Raw genomic sequence first — 13,875 nt, 5'->3', positions numbered from 1 at the left:
ACAAATGTGCACAAAACTTTGATTTCTCAGTAATTAAAAAAAAACACAATTTTGCAATTGCAGTGTTTCCATTACATAAGAAATGTGATTAAAACCATTAAGTTTGTTCATGCGATGGTTAATTTGCAAACATCCTCGTATCCCTTCCTGTCTTCTTCATTTTTTCCACCAGTAGCAACATCAGGTTGTTGATCATGTGACTCATGTGATATGAAAAAAGTGTTTGCATTGCAGTTTTGCAAAAAACGCTAATTTTGATCCAGCTGAAAGACGATGCCATCTTAGTACAAAAATCTTTTATTAAAAAATTGGTGTGTTTCCATTAAGCAAATTTATTTTCGTAATTTATGGTCAATGGAGATTCAGCAGTTGTTTTCCACCGACTCTGTTGCATTTCGTTTCTTCCATATTTTTCTCATCATCTCGTTATTTTCTCTTAACCTTCATTAATATATAATTAAATAGCAATCCCATTCTACTGCCTGCATTTTTGTCCAGCTACAAACTTATACTCGGCTTTGGGGTATTCAAAGTGCAAGAGGTATAAATACTTTTTCCAAGGCACTGCACAAATAAAGAGGATACTCCTCTTCACTTGTGATTAAATTCAGCTGCTCAGGTTTAAACTGAGAAAATCAAAGATGCATTTTTCCACAGGGTGTGTCGGTTTTGTATATGAATTAACCATGAACACAAACAAACCTTTTTTATCTGCAGTCTTGGTAACAGTCTCTTTCGTCTTTGCAGAGTGCATGCAGGGACACTCTGAAAATCACAAAGCACAAAAATTAAAGTTACACAAAAACAAATAAGGTGAAACTCACCTCCTCAGGCTCAGTTTCTAACCTGCTGGTTCTGTTTTGGGTGTTTCCTCCTCTGGCTCAGGCACAGGTTTAATCACATCTACTGTGGCCTTTTCTTCGTCTCCATCTTCATCGTACTCCTCTTCCTTATCTTCGGATTTGTCGATGGATTTCTGAGGCTTAGAAACAGGTTCTTCAGCTTCTTCTTCATCTTTCTCCTTGGGAGGAGCAGGTTGGCTGGTCTCTGATGGGAACCAAACAAAACACTGACACTTATAAACAAACAAACTAAAAAACATTGAGATCTTCTTAAGAGCTATCAGAAGTTCTAGTGCAGATTTAATCTGTAAAATTATTTAAAATATGAATCATGTTTTTATTTGTCTCTTTATCTCTCATTAAGTGATTACATTGCTCTTCAAAATCTAAAATAAAGACACAGTTTTCCATATAATTTATAGCTGATACTTACCAGCTTCTTCCGTTTCATCTTCCTCCGCCTTGTCTTCATCAGCCTCAGCCTCTTCATCATCTACAGCGGTCTTTGCTGCCTCCTCCTGGCCAGTGAGCGCTGCTGCAATGGCGGCTTCAATTATAAAGTACAATAGTCATTAAAATAAATTAGTTAATTTTAGGTACTGTAAATGATCAAATGTCTACATATTTATTTAATGACTTTTATTTAATGAAATTCTATTTATTTAATAGAATTTCTATATGCATGTTAACTTTAAGACTGACATGACTGTGGCTGAATTAAATCTGGTTTCAGACTTTTAAATATATTTGCACATGCAGCTTCATGCGCCTCAGTTACACGTTTAATTATTTCCTTGAATTTGTTAAACAGACTGATAACTTTTCATAATTACGGCTTACAGCCAATGAAAATATATAGCTTAGTTTCTCAGAAGAAACTAAAAAAAAAAAAGAAAGAAAACCAGTTTGCATAATTCTGCATGATAAGGAAAAGTTGAGTGGAAGAAAAAAGTACCATAGAGCAACAGACATAACTGCAGCACGTTTAAAAGTTTAAGCCCAGCAAGGCGTAAATTTATTATATTTGGTCTCATGCAACATTATAATTTTTTTAAGTTCTAGCAGAAAACATAAATGAATAGAAATAAACACTTTGAAATAATTTCTTTGTTTTTTAATTCTATAAATTTCAGTGTTTATATTTTATTGCTGTCATTTTGTGAAGTTTTGCCCAAAAACTGTGAATCTACGGTCAAACTTTTGAATATTTTGATTTAAAAAATGGAGAAAATGAAAGTTTGTCCTCACCTGACAACAGGATGTCATCAAGTCCATCATCATCTTCCTCATCTTCCTCATCATCATCTTCCTCATCTTCACCTTCACCTTCGTCATCCTCGGCTTCATCAATGTCTTCCTCAGTGCCAACCAGTGTTTCTATCACTTCTTTCTCCTCTTCATCATCGAAGCTCGTCTCAACATCGTCTTCCTCTGTTTCATCTTCATCATCACTCAGAGATTCTTCATCAAGATCTTCATCATCGTCGTCATCGTCGTCCCCCAACACTCCACTGTCTGAGCTGACCAAAGGAAGAATGTCCGCCTCTTCCTCTTCCTCTTCCTCCTCTGCTGCTTCTTTTTCTTCCTCCTCTAAAGGTTTGTCAAGATCTTCTTCATCTTCATCAACCTGAAGGTCGATGAGGTCGTCCTTATCAAGGTCTTCATCTTTACCTTCATCTTCATCATCTGCAAACAGTTCAGAGGAAGCCACAGAAACGTCGTCTGATTGGTCCAGATCATCTTCATCTTCCTCAGAAACCTTTATTTCATCATCATCATCACCATCATCGACAGGTGGTAGAGGAGAAAGATCTTCTTCATCTTTAACTTTAAGATCTTCCTCTTCATCACTAGAAACTGCTATGTGAGGAAGATCTAGATCCAAGTCTTCCTCAGTGTCCTCTGCGATGACATCATCGCTGTCTGACATCGCTGCTAGTCTGTCATCTTCATCATCTTCCTCACTGGACAGAAGTGCTGAGTCACTGATTTCTGAGGAATCCACAAACGCATCGTCACTGCTGTCATCTTCATCTTTGACATCGTCATCATCGTCAGGCGAGTCTTCATCGCTGTCTATGACAACAACGGGAACGTCGCCATCGGAATCAGGAGACAGAGACGCCTCTTCATCGTCTGAGGTGGAAACAGGTTCAGGAGATGCCTCCTCCTCTTCATCAGAGGCCTCCTCCTCTTCATGAACAGCTGCAGCTTCTTCTTCATCATCCTTCTCTTCATCAGCAGCTGCAGCTTCTTTTTCATCATCATCCTCCTCTTCATCAGCAGCTGCAGCTTCTTTTTCATCATCATCCTCCTCTTCATCAGCAGCTGCAGCTTCTTTTTTATCATCATCCTCCTCTTCATCAGCAGCTGCAGCTTCTTCATCCTCTTCATCAGCAGCTGCAGCTTCGTCATCCTCTTCATCAGCAGCTGCAGCGTCTGCCTTCCTCTCTTTTCCATCTTCTTCTCCTGCCTCCTCTTCATCATCCTCAGCCTCTACTGCAGCTGATGGAGGAGCTTCATCATCTTCCTCCTCTTCAGGTTCTCCAGCTTCCTCCAGTTCAGCTCCTTCGTCCTCCTCCTCTTCCTCTCCTTCCTCCTCCTTTTCGTCCTCCTTCTCTTGGATGTCTCCTTCCAGCTCCTCTTCCTCATCTTCTTCAGATTCTAGTGCATCTTCCTCCTCTTCCTCCCCTTCTTCAACTTTTTCAGCGCTTACTGCTTCCTCTTCCTCCTCACCCTCCTCCTCCTCCTCGTCTTCTCTTTCTTCTGCATCATCATCTTCATCACCTAAAGCTTCCTCCTCCTTCTCCTCCTCTGCTTCCTCATCTTCAGCTAACTCTTCTTCCTCCTCCTCCTCTGCTTCCTCATCTTCAGCTAACTCTTCTTCCTCCTCCTCTTCTTCAGCTTCTTCAGTGCTTACTGCTTCCTCTTCCTCATCTGCTTTTTCCTCTTCCTCTTCTTCCTCCTCCTCATCTTCAGCTAACTCTTCATCCTCCTCATATTCCTCATCATACTCGTACTCCTCCTCATCATAATCCTCTTCATATTCCTCCTCATATTCCCCTTCCTCATCATACTCCTCATCATACTCCTCCTCTTCTATTTCATCTTCGTCTTCCTCCTCCTTCTCTTCCTCCTCAGAGGGCTCTTCTTCCTCTTCCTCCACCTCTTCCTCCTCTTCCTCCTCCCCCTCATTGGCCTCTTCTTCCTCTTCCTCTTCCTTTGCTGCTTCTTCTGCCGTTTCTAGTTTTGTCTGAACTTGCATTCCTATAACTGTAAAAATGCATAAGGTATAATAATAATAATAATAATAATAATAATACATTTAAAAAAGCAGAAATCAAAACTATTTATCCTGGAAAATTCTTGAAGACTAATTTAATATTATGAAATCAAAGGATAGAAATAATAGCAGCACCTCAGGTTGAATTTTTATGAGGATGTTGAAAGAAAATCAAGTCCACATCATGAAATTTAACTGATATGTCATCAGAATAACAACAACAAGATAAACAATTACAGAAATTTGATGGAAGTTTGTAAAATGTCTTTAATTTTGGTTCCTTTTTGTGTCAGTGCAGGTGTTTCAGGTGATGTCGTTTGTTTATTCAGGTAGAATGATGAAATGCAATCAGAGAACGTACCTTTACTTCTTGGCGGTAAAAATTCTCCTAAAAAAACAAATAAAAATATTTTATAAGTCAAGTGAGAAACTGAAACAATGAAGTCAAAGTGTAGATACTTTTTCACATGTTGCATTCTAAATCTAATTAATTGAAACATTTTAGAGGGAAATATTAAGTGTCTAGTTAATAATGACCAGGGATGAAAAAGCACAACTATTACAGGAAAGTAGAAGAATCTCCTGTTTTTATCTCCATTAGTTGGTTGTTATGGCAGAATCCAAACTTCACCCACCCAAAAACTCAAATACCTTTTGGTTTCTTACTCTTCACCTGACCTTCCTCCTCCTCCTCCTCATCCAACCATCTTGACTCTTTGAGATGGTTCATAAATAAAAGAAGCTTAGATGTAAAAACTATTCTGTGTATAAAATCAGAGGTTCCCAGCCCCAATTTAACCTGATAGTGTCTCCAAACTTTATACTTTTTGCAAATCAAATTATATAAACACAACAGTCAAAAACTCATCCATGGCTTACAGCCTTCTGCTGTCATGTTGTAATGTTATATTAACATGTTTGTGTAAATTATTTAAGCTACAAGTTGTTTCACCGTATTTTCGTCAGGCAGAAACTGACATTTTTGGATCCCAGATGTGAATGTTTTCCTGTACTTCTCCAAATATATTAGATTTTAATCTCAAGAAGCTAACCCCAATTTTAATCTTAATTTTACCATGTTTCTTCCAGACTTGAATCTGATACCAGATCTTTCTAGAAGCTAAAGATTAGATTAGGGTGACGGAAGGGAGGCCTTCCAAACAAAAAAACGTTGAGTCCATCACCAAAAATACATTATAAATCAATGAAAACATGCAGAAATCTGCTGATTTCTGAGATACCATCAAAAAATTTTCCATTTATAATTTGCCACATTCCATTTTTCAATAAAACTTTACAAAAACATATATTGATATTGTGATTTCATAAAAATTATTTTAAAATCCAAATCTGCTGCTAATTCCCTCCATTTAGGAAGTTCTTACTCAGGCAGTTTAAAAATATTGAATTGAAGTAGATTTTCCATTTGTTTGTGCTAGACACAAAAAATTAACATAGAAGGTGAAATTTGGCATAAGATTGAGGAAGCATGACTGTATGAAGCTGCTGTAGTACAAACCTTTTTTCCTCACTGCATACAGCGTTCCTGCAGAGGAAGATAAAAAAATATGTACATGATCAAAAAATAAATCTATAATCACTCTTTCAAACATGCTTGAATACTATAAAATATAATTCCTATTTTTATTAAAATGTGATGTGTAATGTGTGTTTTGAAGAACTCAGTGTACCTTCTTCTTCATCCGGAGCAATAAGGTTTGCAGCGAAACTGAACACGGCACTAATAATGTTTGTTGATTCGTCCACGGCATCGTTCACCACCTTCACAGGATCTGAACCGAACTTACTGAGGCCTCCTGGTGGAGCACAGAGGTCAACAAGGCAAAGAACACAAAGATATGAGTTTATATTTATCAGCATTGTAACTAAACTGAATAATTTCAAACAATAAGAGTTTCTGTATAAGCAATATTTTCTTCAAGACGGACATAGTTCCACTTTGAGGGGTTAAACTGAAAGTGGGGCAGCAAGAACTTTTAAGAAATGTATCCTAAAACGTCACAGGAGGTAAAGGAAACCCATCTTCCAGTTTAACCTCCTCAGGACACATTCCACCATAATGCTGCATGAAGAAGCATTTCAGAAATCCTCCAGATCCTCAGCCATCAGCTTCAGCCAGAATCTGCTTTATATGTAACAGGGATTTCAGAGGAGCTCGATTAGCCTAATCAGAAATCAATAATTAATGCAACTAATTCGAATCAAGCTCATCTGAAGTTCAATCATTTCAAAAACCCATAGTTTCTTTTTTCAGATCAAACTTCACTGATGGGTTTTCTGAATGTTGAAAAGCAAAAGTTCAGGAAATAAACTACAAACATCAGAAAACAATGCAGTCAATGTACTCCTCCCTCTACAGAACATTTAAAAATAATCATGACTGTACAAATTATCATTCACTAGTTTTGCAAACTTACAAACTAATGAACAGTCAATAATTACTATGCTATTATTATTGTTGAAAAATCTGTTCCCCTCCTCACCTGTGGTGGCGCTGCACCAAGAACCACTGAACCACGAAAACCTCTAAAGAAGACACTGAGGAACTGCCTGATTCACAAAATGAAAATAAAAGTTGGACTGGCGTCAGATTTTAGCGGTTGTAGGATTTCTTTTTTGTCTAGCAAAAAGACAACAAGCCATTTCTCACGCTAGCTTTGGGCTCTAGCTGGCGTTTAATATGGCTGTATTTACCCATAATGCCTTGCGCTACAGTCCACTTCCTTCTTTTGGAGCGGTTTTATTCTGTCTCTAAATTAAATCTCACTACCACAATAGCTAGAGACTGTTCATTTCTTTGTATGTGAGCAAATGCACAAAATCAGGACAGAATCAAATATCCATTTCTCGCACTGAAGCTAAACATCCAGAATGCGGCTAATGCACCAGAAACTGCTTGTAAATGCATCTTCTCTTAAACACAGAGACTAATCTGTGAGCTGCTATGTTTTGCTGTTATATGAAGCCATTAGTAGTTTTAGAAGAAGCATTAAGGATCTGCTAAGTTAGCTGCAGGTGAGAAGTCTTGCCTCTGCGCCCTGAACTCTTTAAAACCTTCCTGATCCCAGCAGGAGGCCGATCTGGTTGGATGAAAAACAGTGATGAGTAAAAACTTTTAGTGAGAAAGGAAAGAAAAAAACATGAAGGGTAAAGTTTTACATGCATCCAGTCTTTTTCAATAATACAACTGATTGTTATACCTTTTACAAATTAGATTATAGTGTCCATTAATTTGCATCACACTGTCAGTGTAAATTAAAAAGAAATAAGATAACTAACCAAAATCAGTTTCTTGTGAGTCTTTCTGTTAGAGATGAATGACGAGAGATTTTCAGTGGCAGAGTTAGAATATGTTATAACATGGTTATTCAAATAATGTAATTTTAATAATATTATTCATTTACTATTCAATTATAATAAACAATGCAGAGAGACTGCAAATTCTTTAATATGATGAAATTGAGGAAAATTTTCCAGGTGAAATTTTCCTGAAGTTTTTCCCTGAAGTTAGCAAAAATTAAGGATACTTTATAAAACATACAATAAAAACTAAAAGAAAATATTTATTTCTTCCTTTATTCCCAAATAAAATACATTTTCTCGTAATTCCAAACATAAGTGCTTATAACTAATATATTTGTAAATGCAATAATTGTAAAGTGGCTTTATCCAGTTTTTAAAATTGCTTTAATCTAACTTGAAGTGCAAAACAACAGTTTCTACACAAACGTGAAGTCAAACTGGAAACAAACATAAGTAAATCTCTAAAATACTAAACTTAAAATAACGGATGAACCACAGAGCATCAAATAACAAAGAAATATTCAATAAGTTCAACATCATAATTGACCAAATATTAACCATTCTTCTTTTACCAGCAATGGTCTTATAGTCGGCCACATCAAACATAATAATGAACACGCATGTCCAGGTGATGATTAGTGCCAGAACCAGGATCCAGGCCAGAGGGGAGCTGAACGTGGAGTAGAGGTCATCTGTCAACGTTTTCTTCGACGACCGGAGAGTCGTCGAGCCGGCCTCCACGGCCTTCCCGTCAATGACCATGGTGGTTGTCACTGAGGAGCGAGCTAAAGAAAAAGACAAAACATGGTCAAACCAAAAATATCTGCTCGATCACATGAGACAAAATGTACAGAAAAAAACCTAGGAGTGATTTTATTCTCTTATTCTGATCCCTGTTGTAACAAAAGTCTGCATCGTTCTCCATGGTTTCTCCATCTTTCCTTGTTTTCCTGTCAGTTTCCTGATCTTTGCTCCTCATCTGTGTCCACCCAGTTATTCCATGTAAGTTATTTTATTTATTCACATTAAAAACTTTGGTTTTTCATGACTCTGTATTTGCACACCATGACAGATTTTGCTATTGCCATATGTTTGACTGTTTGTTTGTTTTTTTAATTCCAATCTATTGTTGAAAAATTGACAACAAATTATTAGGGTCATACTAATAAAATAAAAAAAATAATAATATTGAGAATAAAGTCAAAAATAATACTAGGCTGAAATCATAATAAATTATGAGAATGAAGTCATTATATTTCAATAATAAAGACAACATCACCAGAATAAAATCATTATATTCAGAATGTTTTTCTGTGATAACTTTATTTTCATAATATTATGGCTTTATTCTTTGAAATTTACTATTTTAATTTTCTTAGCATTGATTGTATAATCTGTCATAAAATGAACTCTTGGGTGCAATGGGGGTTTTTTCTTGCAAACCTGGTTTTTCAGTATTTTACATTGTGCTTCACTTCAATTCACATTTTCTTCTAGCTGTATTTTTTTGTTTAGTTTTGGTTTTCTTTGTTTTTTTTATTTATCTAATTAGGGAAAACGTTAGAGGACCAAGGATTGGGCCGTTGTGGTTTCATCAGCTAGACATACTTCATTTGAATTTTCGCTCCTGAAAAATGGACCTTGGCTTCATGGCGGCATCCCAGTCAGTCGTTTACGCTGCTGTGTGTCTGTCAGACGAGCTGAAACCACCTGTTGACTCTCCTCAGCTCACTGCTGGCGGCGACTGCAAGCTTCTTCATTACTGCTGACTAAGAAAGCTTAGCAGCTCTGAACACAAACCACAATCCACCCTCCGCTCCCATTCCCACAGATCCAGTCTGGATACCAGCTACAGCATGTGAGGACAGTGTTTTGTGGATGGACCCTCCCACAATTAACAAATCAATCAATCATCAATCTTTATTTTGTAAAGATAGCAATACAAACGCATACAAAAATATAATTAAGAAAACTGGTTCTAGAAAACACTGCATATAGAAGGTAAAATGTGTTTTATAATGAAAATGTGGAGCTAATAAAAGACAAGATGCACTCTGACTCTCAGCTGTGCAATCCTGCTTCAAACATCAACACTGGACCATGAATAATACATAAATATATAGTAATTAAGACATGACAGCATACATGTAACACAAAATATGAAACAGCCATGCAATAAGACTTAAAAAATGTCTGGATGTATCTAATGGGAGATAATCTCACTTTTTTGACCTTCCTGTCCAGCATCAGTGTCTGACCTCACAAATGTGCTTCTGGAAGAATTATCAGAAATTCCTGTGAATATACTGCTAGACCTTGGTGAGAGATTTTCTAGAAGAGTTAAAGTTGTTATTAATGCAAAGGATGGACCAGGATCACATTAAACATGATGTTAAACATGATGCTGGGATGTTATTTAACTCCATATGTGTGATACGGAAGACGAGTAAGAAAGTTTTGCAGTATAATTTATAAAAAAAAATTATTACCAACATGTTATTATTATTATTATTATTATTATTATTATATTTTATTTATTTATTTATTTATTTATTTATTTATTTATTTATTTATTTATTTATTTATTTATTTATTTATTTCTGTTTGCTCATTGTTTACTCCCTGCTCCTCTCTTGCCGTCTCTCTCTCCCTCAGTCTGCCTGCCTGGTCTCTCTTCACAGCTGAACCTTGTTTACAATCAGTCATGTGTTCATGATCCAGCAATCAAGCTCCATAGTACTAAAGCTGCTCATCTTCTGTCAGTCTGTGTTGGTTTGTTTTACTCCTGGTGTTCCAGTGCAGCTTTCCCCTCATACTACTGTATTTGTATTTTTTTCATCAATAGTATACATCTCATCATTTTTGTGTTCTTCTACAACCATGACAGGAAATAATTTAAGGCTTGTTTCATTGTGATTATCAGTGTGACTGGTTGAGATATTGACAAGGTGCTGATAGGTCTCTACATTTAGATCAAAATAAAACAGAATCATGAGTAAGTGCAACTTTATGGCCCGTCGGCTGGAAGACATTTGTTTTTGCTGCTGGCTCACTTACGTTGACAAACCATATGAAGCAAGGTGCATGCAGTGCAAAAAAAAAAAGAAAAAAACATTTAAATTTCATTCAAGGCGGCATTAAAAAAACGTCTTAAATTTGACTTTCTGAAACCTGCAGAAACTTTATTCCAGTCGAACTTCACTACAGCAAAGTATTTCAAATGATGTCACTTAACCCTTGTATGTCGAAATGGGGTCCAACTGACCCCACACGTAAAACCTGCATCATTTTCCATAGACCTCTACGTTTGCCTCAGTCCTCACATGCACAAGGGTTAATCTTCTATTTGGCGAAACGAAGCTCTGGATTAAATTTCCTCTGTAATTCCTCTTCTTGAGCTTTCAGAAACAACCTTCCTGACGTCAATGTTTTAGTTTTCAGATGACCTCTTAACCTGTGGCCTTATCATGCAAGCTTGGATAAGCACCAGTTTCTGAAACCTGCTTTAAAAGGCTTGTTCAGTCTTCCACACATGAATCCTCTAGTTTACAGCTGACCTGTCTCCATCTATGGTTTCTACACTCCTACCAGGTATCTGCTGAAGCTTAGCTAAGGTTGTCTGCAGAGTGTTGTCAAAGTAAGCCTGAGGAATCTGTAAAATATTACTATAAAAGTAACAAAATGCATTACTATGTTCTAAATAAATAGACTAATAACTGGTTTATCTATTTATATCAATATTATTAATCTTTGTGAGAAAAACCCGTGCTTTAGTCTGGGATAAAATATTAGGTTTATTATTTTCTGTTAGACATTCTTTGTTTTTCACCCAAAAATTGATCTATCAACTCTTTGAAACTTAAATGTTGCTTTAAAAACTTCAGATAATATTTAAAAGTTTTTGTCATGGATAATGATGAGATATGAGGAAGAGAAATTTCAGTGCATGTTAATTTCCAGTTTGAGTTCAAATTTAATCAGTTATCTGGAAGTACAATTTATTAAGATCAATTTTTAAATAAATAAAATTCAAGGTCTATAGCTGCAAGTCTGAAAAGTCAGCTTCAGCTTCTCCAGCTGCAATTAAAAACCAATGCAGCGAAATCTTTAAATTTAAACTTGTAATCCAGTCTAATGAGAGCCATTATTTTTGCAGTTTTGTAACATTTATAGCAAAAAAATAAATTTAAATGCTTCTTGACTCAAAGTTATCCCAGGAGTCTTTGCTTTGTAGTTCATCACCAAGATCCAGTTAGTTAGTTTGTAATGATGCAGATATAATGTAATCATCTGATTAAGCAGTAAAATTGGAAACTTAAAAGAAAACTTCTCATATGTTGGCATTTCTGGTAGGAATTCAGATAAAAATTTGAATTTAAGCTTCAAGTGAGCCTGACTTATTTTGTGCTATGATGTGAAATCCATTTTCAAACAGGAAGTCTGCAGCCATGTTTTGGTAATCACACTTCTTCTCCAAAGCATGTTGGCAAAGGTTCACACATGGCTACGTTAGCGGAACAACAATAAAAACTGAAAGAGTAATTAAAGAAATACTTTCATAATATTTAATAAGAATTGATGAGTAGATTAAATATCTCACTGCTGAGCATGTAATTCTTAATTTTGGATCTTTTTTGACCACCACTTACTCAAAGGTTGGATTTTTCTTATTTATTTATTTACGATAGTATTTTAAGGCTTAATGCACAAATTTGAGATCTGCAGACAGGAGTGAACTCTAGTTTCACAAATAAGTTTAATCTTGACTATTATCCATCAATCTGGTAAAATAAGAAAAAGTAACGTCATGCAGTATCAGGTGACATGATTATGGGCGACAGCAGAGTCAGTGTTGATAGTGACTGAGTCTCAGAAACGTCTCAGATCTACGAAGAGCTGCAAGCTGCTTATTTATAAACACTTTAAATTAAAGAGTTTAATACAGGAGTGTCCAAACATTTCTGTTATGTGGGCCAAAATTGTTGAATTAAAAGTATTTACAGATCAAGAACGTAACGATATATAAACTAAAAATAAGCAAAGGAAGTAGCCCAATGTTTTTGTTGTTGTTGGATCGTTGATCTAATACTGAAGGATTTCGCAAGTTTGTTTTATTAAAAGAAAGACATTTAACTTTAAAATCCTTTTAGGCTCACTTAAGTTTATTCTCAGTTATAAGAACAGAATTTGTCACTTTTTTCAATTTTCCTTCTTTATTTAACCAAGCTTAATAGATTTAGGTGAAGTAAAGTCAGCTTTTCAGTAAAAGTAAAATAAACCTGGTTCTAATTATTATACAAGCTTGATTATAAAAAAAAACTAATACTTTGTTGTACTTAACATCATGTTCATCAATAATTTTACACTGGTTAAAAATATAAAGTTTAATAAACAAGTTTGTATCAGTCTTGAAGTGCAGTTGGGGCCACAAATGGCCCCTGGGCCACAGTTTGGACACCCCTAGTTTAATTTACAAAACAGCAAAACTTTTGCAAGAGTGAAACAGAAGGTAGATGTTTAAAATGAGATAAAACTTTACCTTCAGCTGCTTCAGTCATACTTCCAGAATTAAAATCCTTCTGAAAAGGCTTCAGTCCTTCAGCAGATTATGTTTCCATGAAGACAAAACATCAGGATTTTCCTCACTCCTCTGAACGATTTAATCCTACTGGGTACTCCAGCATGAAAAACTCTTAAGCAAGACTCTTCTTTGTAAATTAGAGCTTCCTTTCTTTTATCAGACGGCCAAAAAGTCAAATTATTTTCTAATGTTTGTCTTTAATGCTTCCCAAGAGGAAAAGGCTGGAGAGACAGAGACCAAGTTTAGACAGTCGCTGTCTTTGCCCTTTGGCAGGTTGGGCCTGGGATTGCAGATACAGCAATACCCCTCCTCCACCCCCTCCTCCGCCCGACCAGCTCAGACAGAATTAGACTGACCACTGGGACCGCTGCAGTGACCCAAGCAAAAGGCAGAAGTGAAGAGAGGTAACTTCACCCCACCGGCCGCGTTGCTGCACCATGTGACCACAAGGTGTCCAGCGTGTTAATATCTTTTAATGCAACATTTTTTCCATGAGTTTGATGGAAAAATTCAGCTGCCAGCTGAGAAACTGTGAACTTAACTGGTGCTGTTACACTGACGTGGCGTTCAGAGCCAGGGATATTTTTAGAGGGGGCTTCTGCTGTTGGTATTCTGCTTCGCCTTTTAAGGCCAGAGGTGTGACCCCACTAATCACTCTGCAGCAGACCAGACCTCCTCTGCTGCATGCAGGGCTGTCATCAACTGGTGAGCACAGCAGAGCTCAGATTGTGGAGTAGAAACTGGAAGCAAAGTGAAATAGATTTCAATGCCGTCATGGTTAAGAAAATAAACAGACGGTTTAAAAGAGACCTATCATGCTTCCATGAACAGGTTTAGATAAATCT

At 36.4% G+C, this 13,875-nt stretch overlaps 1 protein-coding gene across 1 annotated transcript in view; it reads right to left on the bottom strand.

Annotated features, from left to right (window-relative positions):
• The window catches only part of LOC106917241 (uncharacterized), a 29,159-nt gene extending 15,289 nt beyond the window's left edge, over nt 1-13,870 (bottom strand). Inside the window, exons 1-9 of the mRNA XM_014986050.2 lie at nt 12,989-13,870; nt 8,022-8,234; nt 5,817-5,942; nt 5,645-5,671; nt 4,487-4,513; nt 2,091-4,115; nt 1,276-1,389; nt 847-1,047; nt 703-765 (exon numbers count right to left, since the gene is read on the bottom strand). Of these exons, the coding sequence (XP_014841536.2) occupies nt 703-765; nt 847-1,047; nt 1,276-1,389; nt 2,091-4,115; nt 4,487-4,513; nt 5,645-5,671; nt 5,817-5,942; nt 8,022-8,234; nt 12,989-13,007 (2,815 nt within the window). The 5' untranslated portion in view covers nt 13,008-13,870. The remainder of the gene's footprint in view (nt 1-702; nt 766-846; nt 1,048-1,275; nt 1,390-2,090; nt 4,116-4,486; nt 4,514-5,644; nt 5,672-5,816; nt 5,943-8,021; nt 8,235-12,988) is intronic.
• Nucleotides 13,871-13,875: the final 5 nt, after the last annotated feature.

This window comes from Poecilia mexicana, unplaced genomic scaffold (genome assembly GCF_051168715.1).
Source record: "Poecilia mexicana isolate PSO_F unplaced genomic scaffold, ASM5116871v1 scaffold_21, whole genome shotgun sequence".
NCBI lineage: Eukaryota > Metazoa > Chordata > Actinopteri > Cyprinodontiformes > Poeciliidae > Poecilia > Poecilia mexicana.
This window is presented reverse-complemented; position numbering and strand designations above follow the sequence as displayed.